We start from the raw sequence: 26,452 nt of genomic DNA, 5'->3' as shown, positions 1-26,452 counted from the left end.
CTAATTTTTCTCATTCACTGCACAATGCATTCAAACCAAAACGATACTTACAATTTCATCTTGTTATCTATTAGTCTTCCTCTGTTATGTCATCTATTAATAATTTAGGATATCTTGCAATGTGTGAAGCCCATCTCCATTTGTCCATACAGAGCACTAATCTGCTATATGTCTTGTAAACTTATGTGTGTAATTCAGATATATAGATAAAATAAAATAAAAAATTTAATTCAGAATGTATTTGCTAATCCCCTGTACACCTGCTCTTTATCTTATCAAATACATAAAGAGCAGGTGTACAAGAGATTAGCAAATACATTATGACTAAGTGCTGCACCAGGCATATTCATTTCCATTCTTCTCTGGATAGCTTTCAATTTGTGAACCATATTTTTATCCGAGCGTGAGTGGGAGGTACCGCTCTCCAAAAACTGAGTAATCTCCAAGATCACTCAATCTCACTGAGTGACCTTAAAAGGGTCACTACCAAACTCATGTCTTTAATTACTACAAGTAAGAAAACTCAACAGTTTTCTGCCCTGTAGTTATTCAAGCTCCACTCAATGATAGGCAAAAGCTTGCCACCAAGTACAGCTGCTCTACTCTTCAGGAAGCAAGCAAGCCCATCAGTGGAAGCAAGAGCAGCTACCAAGGTTGAATAAATACACGAATCATATATTTCCCCCATAGAAGTAGTGAAAAGATGCATCACTTTAGTATTAAAATACTCTGGATCAGAGACAGATGCTGAAAGTTTTTCACTTGGTTATAACATAAAGTTACCAAGAAATTACCATATTTTTCAGTGTATAATACGCTCCCATGTATAAGATGAACCCTACTTTTTCAAAGCGAAAATTAAGAAATCAATATTTTAAACATAAAACAGAACACATTTGATATATTTTTAAAATATTCAAATTATATTTAGTAATTAGGTAATATTTTTTTTGAAGAATATGACAATCGTTTTTTATTTTTGGACTTTTTCAAATGGCAATCGCGGGTCTCTCAACCGGTTACCGCCATACATAAGACAATCCCAAATTTTTAGTCTAAAAATTTTAGAAAAAAGTGTCGTCTTATACACAGAAAATACAGTATATTCTTGTCTAATCCTTTATTCAAGTATAATCGAACAAAATTTGCACATGAAGTATCTTCATGACTAGACCACTTGTATATAGACGCTAATAATTTCACATCGATTGCCTTAGTATCCCACAACTATATCTTTAGTTGGATATCTCCATGGAGTCAAAAGACTTATTGTGTGAGATTCAAACTAACCATAACAACATGTAAGAAACACTGGTTGAAAGTTTTCCTCTTCAAACTAATGAAAATATCTTTCATTCTCCCAAAAGACATCAAATACAATAAAGTGACTGCTTCCTTGGACAGAGGAGAAGGATACACAGTAATATACTTGGATTTTGCAAAGGCTTTTGATAGAGTACCTCATGATAAGTTGACAGTCAAACTAGAGCAGATGGGGTTGTATATTAGATTAGTGCATTGGATTGGAGACTGGCTATCTCATAGGTATCAACAAGTTGTGTATGGGAGTGCGATATCCAGGAAAAAGACAGTCACTAGTGGAGTGCCTCAGGGGTCTGTTTTAGGGCCATTACTGTTTAACTTGTATATTAATGATATTGGCAAAGATTTGGATGGAGATATTCAGTTGTTTGCAGATGATGCAAAGTTAGGACGAACCATAAAGAGTAGTGAAGATGTTGTGGCCTTACAAGAAGACTTGAATAAATTGAGTGATTGGGCACGGAAATGGGGATGTGAGTTCAATGTTGCAACATGTAAGGTTTTAAAATTTGGAAAACAAAGATGGGATGCAGAATTTATGCCTGGTGAGAATATATTGTTGGAGGTAGAGGAAAAAAGAGATCTGGGGGTGATAGTGGATAAGGAGCTAAAATTTAGGGGACACATTGCCAAAATTGTGAAGACAACACAAAGGCTTCTGGGAATGATGCAGAGGACATTGACGTGTAGAAATAGGGAGATTCTTGTTCTGTTGTATAAGGCTTTGATTAGGCCACACATGGACTATTGTGCCCAGATTTGGTCACCGGGTTTTCAGAAGGATGAAGAGATGTTGGAAAGAGTCCAAAGGCAACTGACTAAGGTAGTTTCTGACCTCCGGAATGTCAAGTATGAGGAAAGATTGAGAAGATATAATTTGTAGAGTCTGGGGGACAGGAGGAAGAGGGGAGATATGATAGAGACCTACATGTTGGTAAAGGGTTGTTATAGGATCAATGGTGGAGAAGTTCTACTGAGAATAGTGAGAGATCAGGGGAGAACCAGAGGTCACCCCTGGAAACTGTATAAAGAGGGTATGAGTAGGGGGAGTGAGAGGCAGGTTTTTTTCGTGCAGAGTTGTGAATGATTGGAATGCCTTGCCTGAGAGTGTGGTATCTGCAAGGAGTTTGAGTGTGTTTAAGACACGGTATGATGAGATGTGTGTGTGTGATAGAGTCTTTGACTCTATCACACACACACACATACCTCCCAGATGAGTCTTTGACTCCATGAGGTCTTGGGGTAGTAATAATAAATCTAGTTTCATCCTCTTTTTTCTTTTATTCATTCATTTTTGAATTTTATGATTTGTCCCAGATAAACATATGAATCTACTATCTTCAGTCCTGTATCCTACAGTATAATTCTTTTTTAATGCCAATGTGTCCCTTAAAAGCAACACAACAGATTCCCACATTTCATATTCATGTCGTCAAAGGGAGGGCAAGAAGCTTAATACATTTAGCTTTTTTTTTATCTGACCCACAAATGAAAAGGTCATAAGAACTATAAGACATTAGTGCCACTGAAAAGTCAAGCTATCGGTAAATTAAAATGTTATTTAGCAACATTACACATAAATACAGTGATTTCTCAGTTATCCCACCTCCAACTCCTATGCTGGCAGTTTATCCTCAAACTCTCTGGTAAAATTTTAAACTTATTTTGCATATTTGGTTTTAAAATGTATGTCCATGGATACATGTTTCATATCCTCATTATATATTATTAATGCTGCAAAATTGAAGCTTTCTAGGATCTACAGTATATCTTGGTATTAAGGATGATATTCCTGGTTGGAACCAGGTGACCATCCCTACATATCAGGATGCACCTCATAATCTTTAACACATTCGCTGCCATGCTCCTCGGGCATAGTTTGTTCCCGCACGCCAAGCACTTTCACTTCTTCAAGGTCAGTACGTGTAATCTCATAGCCGACAGTAATCGACATATGAGTATATTCGTAGTTGGCTTGTGAGGCTCATATACCAACTACGAGTATACACACGTTCACTGCTACGCTCTGCACGCCAAGCATTTTCACTGCTTCAAGTCAGTATGAGTAATCTCGTTGCGGGCAGTAATCGACATACGAGTATATTCGTAGTTGGCTTGTGAGGCTCATATAACCAACTACGAGTATACTTGTAGTTGGCAGCAAACATGTTAAGTTCTGAACATATCTCATCTGAACAACAGGATCCCATTCTGATATCATAATTAGATCTATAGATCAGTTGAGTGTTTAAATGAAGTAATATTGTAACTGATATTCCCCCCCCTACTGATGTTGCTCTCAGTAGCTTTTCTGACTACAACTGACATGGCTTCAACAAGAATATAACCAGAACTTTTTATTTTAACTCTCCTTTTCAGTTTTAAGAGATCCTACTAATCCGTCTAAACCTTTTTTGAATAAAGAAACCAATTGGTTTTTCATCTGTTGCATAGATGAGAAAAAAATGGTGTGTGTGTGTGTGTAAGGTATCTTTTGGTTCTTATTTGTGCTATCACATGATGCATCTATGGTATCTAGGAGGGGCTTGTGAAAGCCCCTGAAAAATCTGCAGGTAAAGGATTCAGGATCAAAAGGATTTTTACGTTCAGTACCTAAGATCCCCACAGAGCCAAATAAGGATGCTCAGTATCCAGCAATCATTAAATTCAATAAGAAGTGGAATTTCAACGTTATCTCTTTTGCTATATCACCACTACAGCAAGTCTTGGGCTTTTGTAATAAGTAAGTCATGTGCAGTAAGTTGCCTTTCCCATGCTGCAACACATCGACCCTTGCAGGTAAGCTCGCTGGTCAATCAATCCTGGCTGGGCCATCCAGGACTGTCCATCTTGCCAAAACAAGGGTCAACTAATGCAAGACTACCAGGATCTTACTTTTCAGATGTTCATGGGTAGCACCAAACGTGGTGGCATGTAGTTGGATCCCAAGTTTGGGATCCAACTACATGCCATCATGTATTTCAGAAAGTAGAGGAAAGTAGAGCAAAGAATACAGAAAAAGACATCTAAGAATGAAAGGGCCAGTTTATATCAGCACTACAGCATGTCTTGGGCTTTTGTAATAAGTAAGTCTTGTGCAATAAGTTGCCTTCCCCATGCTGCAACACACTGACCCTTGCAGGTAAGCTCACTGGTCAATCAATCCTGGCTAGGCCATCCAGGACTGTCCATCTTGCAAAGGGTCATGTTCATGGGTAGCACCAAACATGGTGGCATGTAGTTGTATCCCAAGTTTGGTTTGAAAGATGGAAAAAAAATAAGGTAGGGAAAGTAGAGTAAAGAATACAGAAAAAGACGTCTAAGAATGAAAGGGCCAATCCCATCATAGTGGTTCCCCTCGACTGCAAACAAATGATCCATGTGAACAGAAGGATAATGAATGAGTTTCAGTAAGGAAATACCATGAGTAGACATGTTACTATTATAATAACGGAATTAACTCATGTAAAACATTCTTTATTCATAGAATTTTCGCCCGAGTATCACAGGCCTCATCAGTACAGGTACAAAGGCTAATTAAACAATAAGTGTTATATTCACAAAGTGCCACCTAAGTAGCTAAGGTTAAATTTCCTAAATTTATTTTAATTTTTTTTTTTATATACATGTGTGTGTATACAATTACAAATCAGGAAAGATTTGCTGATTTATAGAGTACTATCTCCCACAAGGGGGAAAGACATAGACCATCGGATCTGTTTAGGTTAGGGGAGTAAAGTAATGCTTCACATGTTTCTTTGTAAAGCCATTCCATTAGGAACCGCCTTTTGTGAATGACTTTTGTCTTGTTCCACTGAACTCTTATGTCTAGTGTTAATGGCATGCTCTTCAAGACCAGACTGTTCAGGTTCAAGATACTGGATATACGACTTGTGGTCTTCTAACCGGATCAGAGCAGATCTTCCTGTTTGTCTGAAATATGATAACCCACAAGAGCAGGGAATCTGGTAGACACCTGGATAGCCGAGGTGTGGGAACTTGTCCTTTGGAGACGTGAGGAATGTGGATATTTTTCTGACGGGTCGAAAGGCCATACAAACATTTAGTGGTTTTAACACTTTAGCTATGCATTCGCTAACGCCTTGCACATAAGGGTTAGGTATACGCATAGGTTCTTCTGTATTTGAAGAGGATGCTGAAGCACAACTACTTAAGAAGGAATTCTTATAACCATTGGATATGAAGGAGGAATTAATATATTGTAATTCTTTTTGTAATAGTTCTCTGAAGAACAAAAGGAATGGGCTCTATGAACCACTGTTTTTATAGTACCTGCCTTTTGACTGGGATGGTAAAGTGATTCAGCATTGATGTACTGGCCTGTATGAGTCTCCTTCCTATAGACTATGAATTGTAGGTTACCATGGTAACCTACCTAAACTAATAACCTACAGTTATTAGTTTTCTTTTTCTATGGTGAATTTTAATTTTAATTTTAATTTTTTTTTAATATTGGCTGTTTATGTATTTCACTTCCCAAGCCTGAGTGGGCATTTACAGGATACAAAGAGCAACTAATGTGAAGTCATCTGCTCTCTCTTTCTATATGCAAGTTGCCCAGTTGAAAGATATTTCATTGCAAATTTTTGTTTGCTTATGATGCAAATAAGGTCGAAAACAAGAACATAACTTCCTAGTGAGTATAATCAACATTTCTATTCATCAATAAATAAGAAGCTTCAGATGAGTTACTCAAAATTAGGAAAAAGAAAGTGTAATTTTATTCTGTATACCAAGTGCATTCTTAAATAAATTTGTGTGTTCACAAGAAGATGGTGTCTAGAGAAAAGAAAAAAAAAACTGTTGCATCAAACTCAAATGCAGTTAACAGTCTTTACAGAAAATTATTAAAACATTCCTTGGTGGGATGCAAACCCAAGTTTTCAACCAGGAATTAAACAGCATATGTTATAAGCTAAAAGAAAAATAAATAAATAAATAAATAATGAAAAAACACTGGCACTGAAAATACTCACCAACAGTAGAGAACCGGATTGCAAGAGGAGTACGTTTTCCAATTGTATCAAACAATTTGGCTTTACAATACTTGGTAATGTCATGAGTAACTTCAAGATATCCAAAGGCACCTCCACCTTTTGCATGAACTACTCGTTCTGGAATACGCTCTCTTTATAACAGAATGAAAAGCAGTCAATTATGAAATTACTGAACTATCTACTTCTTTAAAATTTATAATGCAGTAAAAAGAAAGTTCACTATAAAAAAATCATTCCTGTGGTTCTTACAAGTTTGCTGTAGTCAGTAGACTATGTAACTTCAAGATTTCAGGAATGAATAATGTACATAAATTACAATAGTCCCCTGCTCATCCAAGGGTCATTTTCTGCAGTTTCAGTCACCTGAAGTCAACCCTGGTTTGAAAATATTAAATGGAAAATTCCAGAAATAAACAATTCATAAGTTTTAAATTAAGATTTAAAGTAACATGATGAAATCTCACACTATCCCACCCAGGACGTGAATACGTGAATCATCCCTTTGTCCAATTTTACTTAATAATGGCCCCCCCCAAAGTGCAAGAGCAGTGATGCTAGCAATTTGGATATGCCAACTATAAAGTGCTTCCTTTAAATGAAAAGGTGAAAGTTCTTGACTTTGCAAGGAAAGAAAAAAAAATTGTATGCTGAGGTTGCTGAGATTCTATTCACATAACTTTTATTACAGTATATTGCTATAATAGTAATATTTTATTAACAGTTATTGTTGTTAATCTTTTACTGTGCCTAATTTATAAATTAAACTTTATCATAGGTATGTATGTGTTCCTATATGTGTGTGTGTGTGTGTGTGTGTGTGTGTGTGTGTGTGTGTGTGTGTGTGTGTGTGTAGGAAAAAGCATAGTACATATTAAGAAGGAGGGCAATGATAACAAATGATTTCATGTGTAGGCTGTGTAGAAGATATGGATGCGAGTTTTTAGATGCATGGAGTGTGCTTTTGATAGCAGAAAAGACTTGTATAAGAAGGATGGCCTTCTTATAGAAGTGTTGAATTCATTTGGCATCAGAAGCCTGGAGAAATTACTTCTTGGTATGAGACCATCAGGGAAACTAGATCATCAAGGGCGGAATGGAAAAACTGTGTGTGAAAGTTCAGCTATGGTATGCAAGTGTGATAAAGATACGAATGTCTTCAAACATGGTTATGTATGTGGTGAAGGGGTGGGAAAATATGCTTTAGGTTCTGACGTTTTGAGTGTGTCTGGGCAGGAAAAAGAGAAAATTCTAGAACAAGACCAAACAGATTGCATATCTAATTATAAGAATAGGCTAGGTTGTAATTTATTATGTCTATACACAAATACCAGGAGAATTAGAAATAAAGGGGGTTGAGTTCGTTGCTTTATTGAATATGGTGTGGCCTAAGATTGTTGGCATTAGTGAAACCTGGCTATCAGAATCTGATATGGTAAGTGGGATCAAGTGTAAGAAGAGAAAGGAGAGGAAGAGGAGTGCTACTAATGATATCAGATTACTTAAGTCCAGTTAGGGTAGAAATGCAAGAAAATAATGATGGTAACAATGTCACATGTAGCGGTGAGTTTGAGTCTATCTGGTGTGAAGTCAGAATGAAAAATATGGTGGGGTGTTGCTACAGACCTAGCAGCTCAGTTGCAAGGGATGAAGAAATGCATTGCCAATTTAGCCTTATGGGTAATAAATGAATGATCATTATGGGTGACTTTAGTTTTTCAAACATTGATTGGATAGAAAATAAATCTCATGATAAGAAAGAAGAGAAATTTATTGAATTGTTGCGAGACAACTTTCTCAAGCAGAATGTGAAAGAAGGAACTCGAGGTCAAAGAGTATTGGATTGGCTCATAGCATCAGAAGGGATCTCTGTCAAGAATATGGCTATTTTGCCACCAATTGGTGACAGTGATCATTCTGTACTTTCTTGGGAAGTATTTACTTGTATTGAAGTTCCAATTAAAACAGGTTACATGCTGAACTACAAAGCTGGAAATTATGATCAACTTAGGAGAATACTATCTTTGGTCCCATGGTATCAGTTACTGAATGGGAAAAATGTCAGCAATGCATGGGAATCTTTGAAAAAGTGCTTAAATGAGGAGGTATTTGAATGTATCCCTAGTGTTCGAAAAAAAAATCGGTTGAGAGTGAAATGGATGTCCAACCTTATTAAGCAAGAAATTCACAAGAAGATAATGTGGAAAGAATATTATGAGAATAAGAGTGAGAGAAGTTATGAAGTATATAAAGCTCAGGCTAGAAAAGTAACGAGTATTGTGAGGAAAGCTAAATTGGACTATGAAAAGAAATTGGCCATGCAAGCTAAAGGCAATCCAAAAGAATTTTATCGTTATGCCGCAAGTAAAAGAAAGAATAAATGTGGAAGAATAACTTTATTGAATGCAGATGATATTCAAGTGTCAGAAGCTTATGAGATTGTTCAGTTAATGAGTGCTCACTTTGCTAAGATATATCAACCAAGTGTATGTAACATGGTGCACAGTGATACTGCTACATTGGATGAAGAGTTAGAGGTTCATGAAAATGAGGCTGAAAAGCTGTTACATAACTTGGATAAGAATGTGTCTATAGGGACAGATGGAATATCAGCCCGTTTGCTAAGGGAATGTTCAGCCGAATTGGCTATGCTCACGTGTTTTTTTTTTCCAGGAATGGTACCACAGATGGAAAGAATGTATGATAGTTCCATTGTTTGTACAAGGGTAGTGCAAAATCTGATGTATCTAACTACCAACCTATCAGTATCTTTGGTGTGGTAGTGAAGATTTTAGAGAAGTTGGTAAGAACTCACATACAGAAATGGGTAGACAAACATGCTGTACTCTGCAAGGAACAGCATGGGTTTACTAAAGGAAGGTCATGTCTTAACAATTTGCTCATATTTTATAACAATGTTAAGGCTGAGTTGGATAAAGGAAATAGATACACTATAATAATGTTGGATGTTTCTAAGGCATTTGATAGGATACCACACAAAAGGCTGTTGCATAAACTGGAGAACATGGGATTGGCATATAAACTCTTGACTTGGATCAGGGGATGGTTATACAAAAAGTGGTATACAATGGGTGTGAATCTGCCAGATTTAAGGTGACCAGTGGTGTACCTCAAAGTTCAGTCCTTGGGCCATTATTGTTCAATCTATACATTAATGACATCAGGAAGGATCTTAACATCAGATGTGCAATTGTTTGCCGTGATGCGAAGAAAAGCAGGACAATCAGTGATGATACTGACAATCAGCAATTACAAAATGATTTGAATAGACTGGAAATTTAGGCAAATGAAAATGGCTGTCAATTTAATGTTAGTAAGTGTAAAGTTATGCACTTTGGCATGATTAGAGTTTCAGCAGCATATTATATTAGCGGGGCTATAAGAAACTGAAGAGGCAAGGGATTTTGGCATACTGGTGGATAGGAATTTAAAGTTCAAAGTCACATAGCAAAAGTTGCAAATACAACTCAGAGGATTATTGCAATGTAGAAACGAACCTTGACATGTAAGGATAAGGGAGTCATTTTGCCTCTTTATAAGGCTTTGATAAGACCACACTTGGATTACTGTGCTCAGATTTGGTCTCCCAGCTTCCAAGGGGATAAAGAAGCTGTGGAAAGGGTGCAAACAAGAGTTACAAAGATCTGAGTTATGGGATTTAGATTATGAGGACAGATTGTGAGTATGTGTATTGCAGACTCTAGTTAACAGGGGAAAGAGGAGTGATATGATAGACGTCTATAAACGTTTGAATGGGTGTTATAGGATATCAACTGATGAAATTTTTCATTATACGAAAGGTGGGTAGAGAACACAGGAGCATCTACGGAAGTTAAATTTATTTGAGTTCAAGAAAGGGGCAAGAGTTAGGTTTTTATCCCAGAGAGCAGTGAGTGGAATAATTTGCCATTAAGGGTAGTGAGTGTATTTAGCGTGAATGAATTTGAGGGAAGGTATGATAGCTGGTTTGGATGATTTATAGCCTCCCTCAATGAGTCCTTGACTCCCTGGAGATCTCAGATAATGATAATAAATCTGTGCTGTTCATGAAAAAGAATGCCATTCTTGTCAACCCAATTCTGTATCCTGGTTCTTACCACTTAACACTTTAAACACCACTCCTGACACACACACACACACACAGAGAGAGAGAGAGAGATAGACCTGCAATTTAAAGATCGAGTTTTTTCGCCCCCCCTCCCCCTTTATGAAGCGGTACAATCTTGCCTTTCAACTCCCTGGCACATTCTCTCAAAACATGTGGGGGGTATATAATAAGTCCCACAGCTTTATTATCATGTTTGCTGAATTCCCCATATTCCTTTTGTTCACTTACAGTCAGTCAGTCTCTCCTCTTCTCCTTTCATTGTTCTCCAAATCCACAAAATGTCACATTCAGAAGGATGAAATATCTTTATAAATTGCTCATTTAATATCTCAACTATATCCTCTGTAGCAGTTATCCTTTTACCATTTTCTTCAACCAATGTCATCCTTCTGTAATCATTCTTTTTCCTGCTGGCTACACATCAGAAGAACTCCCTAGTGATTTTTTTGGCTTTATTAGCAAACTGCCTCATACTGTACCTCTGCTATGCCTACCAATCAAGTCACTCTCTTTGAATATTCTTTGTACTCCTCATTATTACTACTCATCTTATGTTGATTCCATAATGCCTTCTTCCTCTGTACTATGCTTAATCTCTGAATTCAATCATTCACTCACACCTATCTTATTTAACCTTCTGACTCTCAGAACACATTTAAATTTTGCTTCTAGATAATTCCTGAATATCACCCAAGCACCATTCATCTTCTTTCCACTCAAACTCCTCATTTCATGTGTTCCATTCTCATTCCATTACACACATACACATCAGCATGGTTGGCCGAATGGTTGGCATAGTTGCGGTCCAACCAACAGGTCATGGGTTCGAATCCCAATGCAGGAATGGATGTTTGTGATTGTCTTACCTTGTGTACTGCTATAACTTTGATATGGCACAGTATATAACATGTGTACTGCTATAACCTTTGCTGTCCTTGCACCATTAAAACTATAAATCATCATCATCAGCACACACATGTATATGCCAGCCTGGTTGACAGAGTGATTAGCGTATCCACTCTCCGGCCAAAAGGGTTGCGGGTTCGAATCCCACCGTGGGCATGGATGTTTGTGATTGTTTGTGAAAACGTGGTGGTCGGCAGTAGATGAAGAAGGTAGTTGCGGTTAGTGGAGTGGTTGAGACAGAGTTCATCGAGGGAGGGAGCCCTCCCTCAATGAGTCTTTGGACTCTCTGGAGGTGTTATGTAATAATAATAATATATGAGGGAGCTGGAAAGTTCTGATAAATACCTAGACAAAACTGATATTAACCAACTGATATAACCACAAGAAAGAACATACTAGTAGCAGAGTTATGAAGGTAACGTATGTACTTATACTCTTATGTTCTTTCTTGTGGTTATATCAGTTGCTTTAATATCATTTTTGTTCTAGGTGTTTATCAGAACTCCCCTTATATATAACTTAAATTCTTATTAAACAAAAAATAATAAATAACTATAGGACCATTTTAAAGATCAAAAAAGAAAAAAAAAATCCATGAGGGTCTTAGGATGGTAATAATAATAATCAGATATTAATTTCCAAATGCTTCTTGATATTAACAATGATCTTTGGTGGTGGATACACAAACTCTAGTATCTAATGCATACTGATGACTTCTCATTCATCCATTATTAACATATGGTATTGAATTCTAGGGTTTTCCTAAAGCTCAAGAGATTGTTAAGTTTGTCCTTTTATCACTACAAATAACATTTATCAACAAAAAAAAGCTCTTTCTGCTTCTGCAGAAACAATTGTAATTATGTTCATAATTTGCTCTCTTTCTTTATTATTTATGGATAAGGAAGTTTTTTTTTAAAAAAAAACTAATATTATTCTAAAATATTGAATGAGTGTATAAAATTTATACACTCATTCTTAATTTCCAAGATACTCTGATTTCTTCACTATTCCCTGAAGTGGGATCTGTGACACTGAAAAATTCAATGATTTTTAAAGGTATTACTAGAATGACTCAATTCAGTGCGGAGTTTAAAGAGCACGAGCTGCAACATTAGACATGTATGCATCTCTAATTATATGTTATAGAAACTGATCTTTGTGAGAATTTCTCATTACTTTGGATTTGAAGTTTTATTCTGTAAACCCATGTGAAAAACATATGGTTTAAATAAACTATGTTGTGTTTTTATTTAAAGATATTTATCTTAAATAACAATATACCTACAAATATGCCAGTCTGCTTGGCTAAATGTGGGAAATAAACTTCATCTAGTGTGAGACCATCACAGCACTTACTGAAGACCTGAGGTGGCTTGAAAAAGTTCTATATTTGGTCTAGAGCAGGGTTTCTGGACTATGTAAATATAAATAAATAAAATACAAAAATATATATAAAATGAATTTAAAAAATAGAAAAGAAATGTTTAGCTCTCCCATGGTACAAATGTACTATAGGATGCCAAAAAACCTTTTGTGGGTGGAAGCCTATAAAAAAAATAAAAATTAAACACACCAATCTAAGAAAACACTAAATAAATTTTTTAAAAATTACCAATCTTACAGGTGATTCAAATAGCACATCCACACTGAACACAGCTCAAACCAGTATTATTCATTTATTCCAGCAATTCCTCAATTTTCAATAGATTATCATTCTTTTAAAAAAAAAAAATCAGCTAACGCCTTTTTATTCCCGTATACGGGGAGTAGGCAAGGCCATTTAGCCCTATCTAACTTTTGGAGACTGAGTGGGCAGTTCAATCTCCACTGGTACCAATCAGAGAGAGATGGCCCAAGGCTATCACTAATTAAGCAGTACACAGTGAAGAGAGACGGCTCATATGTGCCGCTATCTCGTGGTCCCTAACAAAATATATTTAATGTCTGAAATAAAGTGGGTTCTACGGTCGATTTTCTTGAGCTTACAGGACGAAAAACCCGAGTTTCCGGGAGGAAAAACCTGCTTGCCCGTGCCAGAGATCGACTAACTCGGGAACCGGTTGAAAAAAGGCTTAGAAAAATTTCCTCTAGTCGTCGACTAGACTCAAAACCAAGTATTCCTTCGTGCGGCCAAGCAGCGTGGTGTGCAAACGCCACATCCATTGAGCTACACAGGCTCAGTCATTCTTTTATTCAACAAATGACTTGGAATCTCACCTTTTGCAAAAATAATTCAAATTTGCTGAATGCCATGAAATAACTACTTTCTAATGTCTTTCTAATCTCAACAAATCCAAATTAAAAGTTCAACCCCTAAAATTATATTTCATCCTTGCTTCTGTACTTGGAAGATTTTTTATCTCTTCTCCAAGCTTCCTTACCAAATGTATGATAGTTACACACCTTCAAGCATGATATAGCACAATACTGACAAACCAAAGGATTAAACTAAACTTATTATAGTCTAACCAAGTGAAAAATAAACTCTCAACATCTTTCTCTGAATCCGGAGTAATTTAATAATAAAGTTGCACACCCTTTGGCAACTCCTATAGGTTAGGATGACCTCTCATTGCTTCTGCCTTTGTATCTCCACTACTGGGCCTGGCTCCCACTGACGAGACCTCAATAAAGGTCGAAACCGGTATGGGTAGTGGCCCTTGCCTTAATGCATAGCATTACACATATCCACAAGGAGATGTGCTTTGCATTATGGGAGATACAGAGATAGGAGTAGTGAGAGCTTTCTCCACCTTTGCAACGAGTTGCCTGGTGTTGTACTACCTTACCCCAGTCCTGAAGATACTTTCAGGCGCAAACTTTGTTTGCTCACACTTGGATAAAGGATTAAACTAAACTTATTATAGTCTAACCAAGTGAAAAATAAACTCTCATCAAATATTTAAGCTTTTTTCTCTCCTTAGTGTCCTAATATTTATATTATACTGCACCTTTCAAGACATTTCGAAATTCGAAATGTCTTGAAAGGCGCAGTATAATTAATTCGAAAACAAGGAGCAAAATACAAAAATATGTCTGAGCGTGAAACTATTAAGCAGTCGTGACCCTCTATCTCATAACTTAACACATTAATTTCCCACGTGATTAGGTTCGTACGTTTTTCAAGTGATGCATTAGGCAGCAATTTCAGACTACTGTCTTATTAGTGAAAAAAAGTTTATTTAAAATCTCAAAACATGGTACAATTCAATTTCTATTATATAAAATACAATTCAATACTAAGAATAAAAATTACAAAATTACACAAGCAAAATACAAGTATTAGGGCAAAATCCTATATGGAAATTTGCAATCATGCCATCATAACAGACTTTATACATATAAATATACACATATAATCCTGGAACAAATTAACACTTTACTTAACCTTATACTAGTCAGAATGCTCTATACTGCTATAATACCATGGACATTAATGTTTATTTTCAGTTTACCTTATCTAACTTACAAAACAAAACAATATAGGTTAAACTATCCTTTCACTATACCCATACATACATTTGACCTTTAAGACACTCTCATATGAGATACCATGCGCATACATAAATCTCTAGCACATGAATGCTTATCAAATAATACAAAATAGTTTACTCTCATTCTACTGTGATTTGTACTAAAGTCCTAGTATATCTTCGACTGTCCAGTAATTAACAATGATTGCAACTATATGCGATTTCAATTGATAGAAGATTTTACAGTACCTTTCTAGGACGAACCCTGGTTTTCACGATCTATACCTTTCGTGCTTGAATTAAGGACACACACAGGATCTTCTATTCTATCACTATGGAACTCATCACGTGGGCATGGACTTCTGTATGGATTTTCTTTCCCTCGATATGAGTACTGGATACATTGACAATTCATTCCTTCTTGTAACTATATGGCATTCCTCGTCTCTTGCAATAGGAATACGGGATCAAATTCCCTCACACTTTGTTTCCTTGTTGTGTCGGACGGAGATAACTCGTGCACCGTCACTCAGGAAAACCCATGTTGTCTATACGAAAAATTCGTGAAGAAACTCTGAGAAAAAAAGCCCTGTGGGAGGGTCCTAACCCTTTTATCTGCATGGTCCCTATCGGCACCTTCTTCAATTTCTTTTCTCTCCCTCCCCCCCCCCACTGGAGTTGAGCTCATTCACCAATTAAAGTCGCGTTTTTCTGCCCAAAACATGCTACGGTTCCTTGCACGCGACTCTCACGTGACGACATCTCACTTTGGGAATTGACTTTGAGCGATCGGCGTTTGTTTTAAGCTAGCCTCTATACTAAATTAATCCCTTTTTTAGAATTTACTTGAATATTTTAATTTCCTTTTTTCAAGTGTTAGACTAGCCTCTCACATACAAATTCTTATCTCTAATTTTCTTTGTCTTACTTAACCTATCTTTTTCATATATATATATTTTTTTTTGTAATAAGATTCCCTGTTTCATTATTTAGTTAAACAAACAATTTCTGCTATATTTATTTTACTTGGACGCAAGCATATTTTCTGTCTTTAAATATTTTGTATTAGCTACTTACATAGGATTTTATATTTTTATTTTCTTGTTACACCATGATAACTGAAATTATTACATTCTTGGTTATCAGGGTGTAACAATATGATCCAAGAGGTGACAAGCCATCAATAATTATAGACGACACAGTGATTATCACAAAAACTGCTAGTTGATTAAGATAAAATAGAATGGAATTGAAATTAAGCATATATTTCAACTGCATCTGTTTTCAGAATTTTAACATAAATTTTGAAGAGAAAAGTTGCCTCCAAGTGAAGCACATGCCAGATGAACGCAAATAGTTTGTGAACAGTATTGTTGCCATAAAAAAAAATAAAAAATAAAAAAATAAAAAACATGGATATATTATGAACAGAACTAAAAAAGATAATCCTCACAGTGGAAACATCTCACCTTATGATTTAAAGAACCCTCTATCAAGGAACATTTTAAAAGTTCTGTGCACGTGCGTACACACCCCTGTACATGTATGGCCAGTAGCACAACAGTTTCCACCTCACATCAGAAATATGCCAGGTTGAGTAAAAACGATGTGTGTTGGGGTTCTGTTTCCGATGTTCTTTTTTTCAGCAATTCTCCAAATTGCTGAAAAAATGAATCAGCAATATGTTTAAAAACATATTGCTGATAAAAACATTAGTGTCAACAATTAGAGTTAATGATTCAAAACATTTTGTGCCTGAAAATTCAGGCACAAAATCAACAAAAGAACTATTATGTTTGCAGATAGAGTCCTCATTCTGCATAATAATTTGAGGCTACACTTCATGATTATGTTCTTCAATATGTTCCAAGTTGAAAGAAACATGTCTCATTAAAAACCAAACAAACATCAAAATTTGATGTTACAACAAGAATAGTGAACGGGAGGAACTGAAGGTTTAGAAGTGCATGAAAAAAAAAATCTGCTTTGAGTATTAATTACTGGGAAGCAGGCTGTAAACTGAAATGTCAATTTTGCACCCATTAGGGGGAGAGAGAGAGAGGGAGTGACCATTCACTCCTGACTTGAAGGCTAAATAAACATGTAGAAGTGCTGAGAAGGAAAGAATTTATGTGGAATAATAAGGCAGATGACTATAGTAATCTCAGAAATTGGGCTGCAGGAAGATATTCAGTTATTCGCAGATGATGTCAAGTTTGGGAAGATTATTAATAGTAATGCTGATGTTTTGGTACAAAAACATCAGCATTACCAGCTTATTTGAATAAGCTGGAAAGGTAGGAAAATGAATGGGAATGTCAATTTAAAACAACTTAAACAAATGTAAGGTCTTGAAATTTGGAATCCACAGGTAGGAGGCTGCATACTCCATTGGTGGATCTATATCAGAGGAAGTAAATAAAGCAAGGGATCTTAGGGTGAATTTGAGGTTTAGGCTGCATATTGCTATTGTGGTGAAGACAACCTAGAGGATTGATGCAGTACTAAGATGGACTTTGACCTATAGAGATAAGAGTAGCAATTGTATAAAGCCCCAATTAAGCCACAACTGTGCCCAGATCTGATCACTGGGTTTTGAAGAGGATAAATTAACCTTGGGGAGCATATAGAGGAGGAAAGAAGACAAACAGGTGATATGATTGAGACATTTAAATTGTTTAGTAGGTATTTACAGGACAAGTGTTTACAGGAAGTATGTACAAGGACAAGAGGCCATTCCCTGGAAGTTGGAAAGGAGGAAATGAGTAGGAATGTGAAAAGTGGATTTTTTGAGGGGGTGGGGTTTAGTCCATGGAATTCATTGCCTAATAGAGTGGTGGAATAGGCAGACGGTGAATGGGTTTAAGGAGTGGTAGAATAGATTGATGTCTGAGATGGGATTCCATGGAGTCCATGATGACTCCACAGTAGTCTGGAATAATGATAACCAGTGCTCTTTTTCTGGCATAACACAGCAGAACAGCGATCTGACATCTATTTTTTTTTACAGCTTTTTCAATTTTTCAAAAGTAATTTTTGAAATAATGTTTGCATGTACATAACATGCATGCACACACATTAGCATCTATGTTTGTGACTGTATGGACGTGTGATTGACAACATGCGAAAGATTTCGGTAAAACACTTATTTATCTAAAAATTATCTTTACTGAACTGATGTAAATTTATCGTCATTATTTTCATATCCTTTTAGCATTTTTTTTTTTTTTTTACTTTTTAGTGTAAAAGTCTGACCCCAAGTTTGAAAATAAAAAAGATTTCGAATTACTTCTCAACCACCGGTTCCATTAATAAAAAGCCTAGAATAATAACGGAAATGACGTCAAAAAATATGGAAATAATGGTGCCAGTTGATGTTTTTGAATCATCTCAAGCTAATCTTGAGGCCAAACTGAAAATGACTGGCTGAATTTCTCTTAAATTATATGATGTTTTTACGAATTTACTTTTATATTTGGTCTTTGGTTGTATATTTTAATTTGTTTGTTTAATTTTACATTTGATCATGTCTAAAATAAAAAATACTGAAGATAAATTATATTTAATTCATTTATGCGACTCCGTGATAGTAATAGCTGCTTTATATTTCATTTAAATTAAGGTTTGAATATCATTTTCTTTAAAAAGCTTAACAAGATGTGAGTTCCGGAACCTTTTTTTCTAGAAAAAAAGCACTGATGATAACCCATCAATTAATAGCTTATTAGCTGGCTGCAATCCAAAATTCAACACATTTATTTGCATGATAAGTGAAGCAACATGAATATAATGCATGTTGCTTGACTCATGCTAATAAATGTATTCACTATCATGTCATAATTTACATTACCAACTTTACTCAAATAATGCAACAAGAGGTCCTCTCTGGAAGCTGTGAAAGGAGATAATGAGTAGGAGGATAAGAGATGAATTTTTTGAGTGAAGTGTGGTTGGTCCATGGAATTCGTTGCACTAATATATTTAACAAAATATTCTAAACAAAAAATAGCATAATTTGACATTACCTATTCATTTAGCATACTATTTTCACTTTGTTCACAATAAGAAATATGAAGTTTTGATTTAAGAAAGATTGAGATTGATAAATATTAAAATAATTCATTGTTAATTTTGTTACTATCTATGGAAAGTTAGTAAAATACAGGAAGACCTCACATTGTACAAAAGGGTCAGGTTCCCAGCCCACTGTTTGTAAAGTGAACTAATATCCCCCCCCCCCCCCAGTCATAACTTCACTCATTGAATATGATATTCTTGACACTATTGCATTAACAATTCCTGCATGTGTGAACACTATCTTCTCTGAAGTGGTCATTAGTTAAATCAGCTCTATGTTTAAATGACATATTTAATTTGTTTAAACAATAATATTAGTAAACTTTCACTTTTTAGCAGTACTTACAACATGGTTCACGGAGGACCAAAACGTAAACAGTTCTATACCCACAGTGATATAGAATATTAAAAGAAAAAATTTTTAAAAATGCAAATGCTGCAGACATGCTGTATTTATGCTTTCATGTTTTGAAATTTTTGCTGTGAAATGTTCATTCATTTGAATCTTTGTAAATAGAAGAAACATAAAATAAGTCCTTTCTTTATATATATCTAATCAGATATTTTTACACATGATCCATATTCACTCTGGATATTAAGAAATACTTACTAGCTTACCTGTCAAAATGTGCCATTTCTTCCAAATAAACAACATCTTGCAATAGCATCGGTCCCCTTGATCCTATAGTAAGAGAATTCAGTTTATCTCCAACGGGACATCCTGTAGCTGTTGTTAAGCGTTCAGATTTACCCTAAGAATTTTATTCAAAAAGAGTCAACAACTCAGATACACATTACATATAATTAACATAACTGCAGCTACTTAAATATTATCATGCAAAAAGCACACTTTCACTACTATTGATAAAAATAAATACTACACAGGCATTTTCATGGAGTCTGCAAACTCACTGACAAATACCCAAACATTTCCAAGTACTAACCAACATTTGAACACTATCTGTCATACTTTGCTTTAAACTCATTCGCCATCAAAGGCAGATAAGTTTCAGAAATGAAGGAAAGAGTGTTGTACAGTGACTCATTAGTAAGAGGTGTAATAGATAAGAGTTTGACTAAATCATACTTACTGGTGCAAAAATTAAGGATGTAAGTGAGAGTATTAGAGCGCCAAAGCAGAGGGTGAAAGAAATGATAGTCGTGGCAGGAATGAATGATTTGAAAGGAGATAAATTTGATATGAGAGAGGACTTGAAGGAATTATTAGAGGTAGCGAAAGAAAAGAGTGACAGAATAGTTAGTGGGTCTATTGACGCAGTATGACAGAGAAGAGTTTAGAAGGAGGGCCATAATCGCAAATGACTTTATGCGCAGGTTATGCAGACAGTGTGGTGTGGGGTGAGTTTGATGGGCAAAAGGATTTGTACAAGATGGATGGCTTGGATTTGGATGGATTTGGTGTGCGAAGACTGGAAAAAGTGTTGCTGAATGAAGTGAAAGTGGATGTGCAAAATCAGGAAAACTAGAACTATTAAGGAGGGGGGAAGTGGATATGCAGACATCAGTGAGGCAGTTGAGTGCAAGAATGTATATAATGTGCCTAAGCCACTACGAAAGACAAGAAATCAGAATGGGATAATTAGTATAACGCATCAAGATAGGGGTGAGACAAATGGACCTCTGCATTTCATGTATACTAATGCCAGGAGTATTAGGAACAAGAAGGAAGATTTTTTGGCCTTGGTTGGCTCTTCCTGGCCACAGGTTATTGGCATTAGTGAAACATGGCTGACAGAAGATGATATAGTTAGTGGGATAGAATGTGTAGGGTATAGCGTGTTCAGGAGGGACAGAGAGAGAATAAAATGGGGGGGAGGGGTGTTATTGATGATAACTGATGAACTGCAGCCAAGGAGAATAGAAGTTGTATTGCAGGATAGTGAAAAGAGCTCATTTGAGAATATTTGGTGTGAGATTGAGACTAGCAGAACAAAATACACAATTGGGTGCTGCTATAGACCAGGTGATTGAATAGATGGTGGAGATGGTATGCATAAACAAATTGATGAAATGAGTGGAAGTAGGGTAATTATTATGGGATTTCAACTATGGTAACATTGATTGGAAGAAGGAGAGGACACATGTGAGGAAGGAACTGGATTTTATCCAGTTATTAAGGGATAACTATCTGAGAGAGCATGTAATGGAAAATACTAGGGGTTCGAGAGTGCTTAACCTAGTAATAGCATCTGAGAATTTGACTGTAATGAATATGACCATGTTGCCACCTATTGGTGAGAGTGATCATAAGGTTCAAACAATTCAAACAATTAGCCACCTGGGAGGTGGCTAATTGTTTGAAATTTTCGATTAAGACATGGTACATGTGGAATTACCATGCTGGCAAGTTTGACAAGCTTAGGAGATTGCTTGGTTCAGTGCAATGGCATGTAAAACTGCAAGGGCTGGATGTTGATAGTGCATGGGAAGTGGTCAAGGAGCATCTGCAGGAGGTTATGGTTGACTGTATACCTAGAGTCTGAATAGTAAATCAAGTACAGGTTAAATGGATGAATAACATCATTAAGCTTGAGTTGCAAAAAAGAAAAACAACTGTGGAGGGAATTTAAGAAGAAAGGTGACCTGCAGGCACATGAATGGTATAAAGCAAAGGCCAGAAGGGTAACGAGTGTGGTAAGAAAAGCAAAAGCGGATTATGTAAGGAAATCAGCCATGCAAGCTAAAGAGAATCCCAAACAGTTCTTTCAATATGCTGCAAGTAAAATAAAAACTGTACACGGCAGAATGATTTTAAGGAATGTCGATAGTAGGGAGGTCACTGAATCAGTCGATATAGTGGAATTACTGAGCGAGCACTTTGCAAGAGTATATCATCCAGGTGGTGACATTGAAGGAATGACGGAACCATTAGTTTATATGGGAATTGTGGTGAATGAAGTGGAGGTGAATAGTCTATTACAGAACATTAATGTGAATACATCTGTGGGATTGGATGGTATACCAGCACGGGGTCTTAGGTTAAGCGGCTAAAGAATTGTTAGTGCCCTTGACCATATTGTTTAATCTGTCTCAGGTCTGGTTTAGTCCCAAAGGGGTGGAAAGAAGGGAAAATAGTTCCCCTGCATAAAGGAGGATCCAAGACTACTGCTGCAAATTACCGAACGATCTCAGGAGTCATTGTCAAGGGAAAAATACAGGAATGGATTGATGAAAATGAGATACTGTATGGGAGACAGCATGGTTTTGTGAAGGATAGATCATGCCTCAGTAACTTGCTCAGGTTTTATACCACAATGATGTCTGAACTGGATAAGGGTAATGGGTTTACAGTGATACTGCTGGACCTGGCTAAGGCCTTTGACAAGATACCACATGGAATTCTAATCCGTAAACTGCAACATATGGGAATGGATATAGGATTGGTGAGATGGATAGGAGGGTGGTTGATGGAGAGATATCAGAGAGCAGTTTACTCAGGTAGAGTTCAAAAGATGGCCTGTGAATAGTGGTGTGCTGCAGGGTTCTGTTCTTGAACCACTGCTGTTTAATTTGTTCATTAACGATACAGGGAAGGATCTGAGAGGAACGGTTCATTTGTTCACTGATGATGCAAAGTTGGGTAGGGCAATAGTGAATGCAGAAGATATCAAAATTTTGCAGGATGATTTGGATAGATTGGATATCTGGGTTAAGGAGAATGGATGTCAATTTAATGTGGCAAAATGTAAGGTTATGCATTTTGGGGTGAAAAGATTAGCAGCAGTATATCACATTGGTGAAACTGTACTCCAGGAGATTGATGAGGCCACGGACTTGGGAGTGTTGGTGGATAGGGAGTTGAAGTTTAGGGGACACATTGCAAAAGTGGCTAAATCAGCTCATCAAATCACTTGGATGCTGAAGAATACTTTGACGAGCAGAGGCAAGCAAGTTATTGTTCCTCTGTATCAAGCCTTGATAAGACCCCATCTCAACTACTGTGCACAGATTTGGTCACCTAGTTTCTTCTTGATGGGGAGGAGGTTGAGAGGATCCAGAGGCGAGTGATCAAAATGATAGCAGGTATATGGAATAAACCTGCTGAGAACAGGTTGAAGATTTGCAGGTTGCAAAAATTGATTGATAGGCAGAAAAGGGGAGATATGATTGAGACATTCAAACTGCTGAAAGGTTTCTATAGGATTAATTCACAGGATATTTTTGAGAACAGGATTGGTGATGGGAGGACTAGGGGACATCCATGGAAGCTGGGCAAGAGTGTGGTTAGTAAGGGTGTTAGAGCTAGGTTTTTTTACTTTCAGAGTGGTGAATGAGTGAAATAAGCTACCAGAGTTTGTTGTGGAAGCTATGACAATGAATGAGTTCAAGGCAAAGTATGATAGATACTGTGTGAATGTCGAATAGTTGTGATGGACATGATGTTTAGGGCCTCCCTCGATGAGTCTAAGGACTCCTTGGAGTCGCCCATAATAATAATAACACTAACAACCCATTCCACTTGTTCACCACCTCCCCAAGCAAAAAATTTAGTCCTATCCATTAGTTATGTACTGAAAAATTTCTTCTGCATCAATCCTAAAAAAAAAAAAAAAAAAAACTTTAAGTAACTTATCTCTCAATAATATCTCCTCTTTTCTACCTATCAACTAATTTCTAGAACACACAAATTCTCAACCTGTCCTCATAAGGAACATTTTAAAGGCTTGCTACCATCTTGGTTACTCATCTCTGAATATTCTATACTTCCTCATCCTCAAGAAACCCAGGTGACTAGACTTGTGCACAGTAGTCCAGACAGGGCATTATAAAGAGTATAATAATATCTTTATTCGGTTACTGAAGAATACCTCGATCACCCTATAGTATTTTAGCCACTTCTGAAATATGCACTCTGAACTTTAACTCAGTCTATCATCATCCAAAATTCCTAGCCTCATCAATTTCCTGCAGCCTAGTTCCATGAATATAGTACACAACTGGCAATATTTTGGCAAAGCATAATATTATATGCATAATTTTATGGATAAAACTAGTAGCCATTCTCCTTTGCCAATACTGCCAATTATCTTTATTAATTACTGCTCCACCCAATTCAGCATCATCAACAAACAATTGAACATTTCCCCTCAAATCCTTTCCTATATTCCAGGGATGATCTGGAAGGCATGTATCAGCAAATTAGTACAATGAGTGTATTATGAGTGATTATTATGGAGAAACAGACTGAAAGGAAAGATCACATCGCAGGAAGGAAATGCAGTTTATACACTTACTAAGAAATAATTACTTGAGGTAACATGATGGAGGGGACTTGGGGTGTGAGAGTATTGGACCAAGATCAGAAGAGCTATCCATAACCAAGGTGGCCACATTGCCTCCGATTGGGGGGAAGTGACTCGTTGAAAAGAACGTGTCATTTTACAACACATAAGGGAAACAAGGTGTTCTTCCTCTGGTCCAGACAATAACAGTGAAAAGGGAGTTGCCATCATTGTTAAAAAGTAAAGCAGTAAAAGGATACAACCCAGTCAGTGACAGAATCATAACAGTAAGATTAAACACTAAATTTTTACCAGAGTATAAGAGTTCCACATTATGAAAGAAGGTCACTACCCAGACCAGTTTCAACCTTTATTGAGGTCTAATCAGTGAGTAGGTAGACCTAGATAATACCAATCTGTAGTGAACAGAACTTACATACCCTTCTATAAGAATTGACAAGAAGGTGTCCATAAATTACTAATTATATGAAGAGCCAAAGGCTTCAATTTGGCAACGTGAAATTATTTAAGTTAAGGGATATTACATCCCATATTGTTTCATAGCCGAATAAGAAACTCAAAGCGTTTCATGACGAATATAGTTTGGCGAGTCCAAGCGTAAGCAAATACCTGGATAGTCCATATCATAATGCAACATGTGGCAACTCATAGCAAGCTCCGATCACTGTTCTTGGTATTTACTCATAATGTGAAACCCAGTTCCTAGGAACTGTATTACTGTTCCACATTATGAGAGAAGGTCACTACCCAGACCGGTTTCAACCTTTATTGAGGTCTCATCAGTGAGTAGGATAATACCTAGATAATACCAAGTTGTAGCGAACAGAACTTACATACCCTTCTATAAGAATTGACAAGAAGGTGTCCTAATAAATTACTAATTATATGAAGAGCCAAAGGCTTCAATTTGGCAACGTTAAATTATTTAAGTTCAGGGATGTTTCATAGCCGAATAAGAAACTCAAAAAGTTTCATGCCGAATATAGAAACTATAAAAAGTTCGGCGAGTACAAGCGTAAGCAAATACCTGGATAGTCCATATGGTAGCGCAACATGGGCAACTCATAGTAAGAGTGGAGCAAGCTCCGATCACTGTTCTTGGTATTTACTCATAATGTGAAACCCAGCTCCTAGGAGCTGGGTTACTGTTCCACATTATGAGAGAAGGTCACTACCCAGACAAGTTTCAACCTTTATTGAGGTCTCATCAGTGAGTAGGTAGACCTAGATAATACCAAGTTGTAGCAAACAGAACTTACATACCCTACTATAAGAATTGCCAAGAAGATGTACTAATAAATTACTAATTATATGAAGAACCAAAGGCTTCAATTCGGCGAAGTGAAATTATTTAAGTTAAGGGATATTACATCCCATATTGTTTCATAGCTGAATAAGAAACTCAAAGAGTTTCATGCCGAATATAGAAACAACTGCAAGGGCTAGAAGTTGATTGTGCATGGGAGACAGTTAAAGAAGTGTTTGCATGAAGCAATGGCTGACTGTATACCTAGAGTCCGAATAATAAATCAAGTAGGGGTTAAATGGATGAATAACACCATTAAGCTTGGGCTGCAAAAAAAGAAACAACTATGGAGGGAATTTAAGGAGAAAGGTGACCGGAAGGCACATGAACGGTATAAAGCGCAGGCCAGAAGGGTAACGAGTGTGGTAAGAAAAGCAAAAAAGGATTATGAAAGAACATTCGCCATGCAGGCTAAAGAGAATCCCAAACAGTTTTTTAGATATGTTGCAAGTAAAAGAAAAAATGTATATGACAAAATGATTTTAAAGAATGCCAATGGCAGGGAGGTAACCAAATCAGTTGATATAGTTGAATTACTGAGCAAGCACTTTGCAAGAATATATCATCCAGGTGGTTACATTGCAGAAATGAATGAACGTTGCAGAAATATACGGGTTAACTAATAATTAAGGAATTGACAGCGTACACTAGAAATATAAATTAAATAAACTTTAATATATACTTTCCAATAAGAACTACCAATATAGCCCGCCGGGGGGGGGGGGGGGGGGGGCACCATCAAGTCTTTAGGAAAACGTTAGCTTCCTAGCTTCGGTTCTCATTTGCTGTTATGTAGTACTTGTGTGCACGTGTCTTTGTATTAAGTTCCCAAGAAGATGGCAACGTGACATTTGCCTAAATATTGGAAAGTATATATTAAATTTTATTTAATTTATATTTCTAGTGTACGCTGTCAATTCCTTAATTATTAGTTATCATGTTTAACCAGCGTATAA

The 26,452-nt window shown here is 36.5% G+C and overlaps 1 protein-coding gene across 1 annotated transcript in view; it reads right to left on the bottom strand.

Moving 5' to 3' along the window:
- Positions 1 to 26,452, bottom strand: part of LOC150109123 (catalase-like) — a 147,347-nt gene that overhangs the window by 106,505 nt on the left and 14,390 nt on the right. The window contains exons 2-3 of the mRNA XM_090405697.1: positions 19,545 to 19,678; positions 6,321 to 6,472 (exon numbers count right to left, since the gene is read on the bottom strand). Coding sequence (XP_090261823.1) covers positions 6,321 to 6,472; positions 19,545 to 19,678 — 286 coding nt within the window. The remainder of the gene's footprint in view (positions 1 to 6,320; positions 6,473 to 19,544; positions 19,679 to 26,452) is intronic.

The sequence above is a fragment of the Typopeltis vanoorti genome, chromosome 2 (assembly GCF_054136105.1).
Source record: "Typopeltis vanoorti isolate ZY-2024b chromosome 2, IOZ_Tvanoo_1.0, whole genome shotgun sequence".
Taxonomy (NCBI): domain Eukaryota; kingdom Metazoa; phylum Arthropoda; class Arachnida; order Uropygi; family Thelyphonidae; genus Typopeltis; species Typopeltis vanoorti.
Note: the sequence above shows the minus strand (reverse complement) of the source record. Positions and strands in the feature narration are given on the sequence as shown.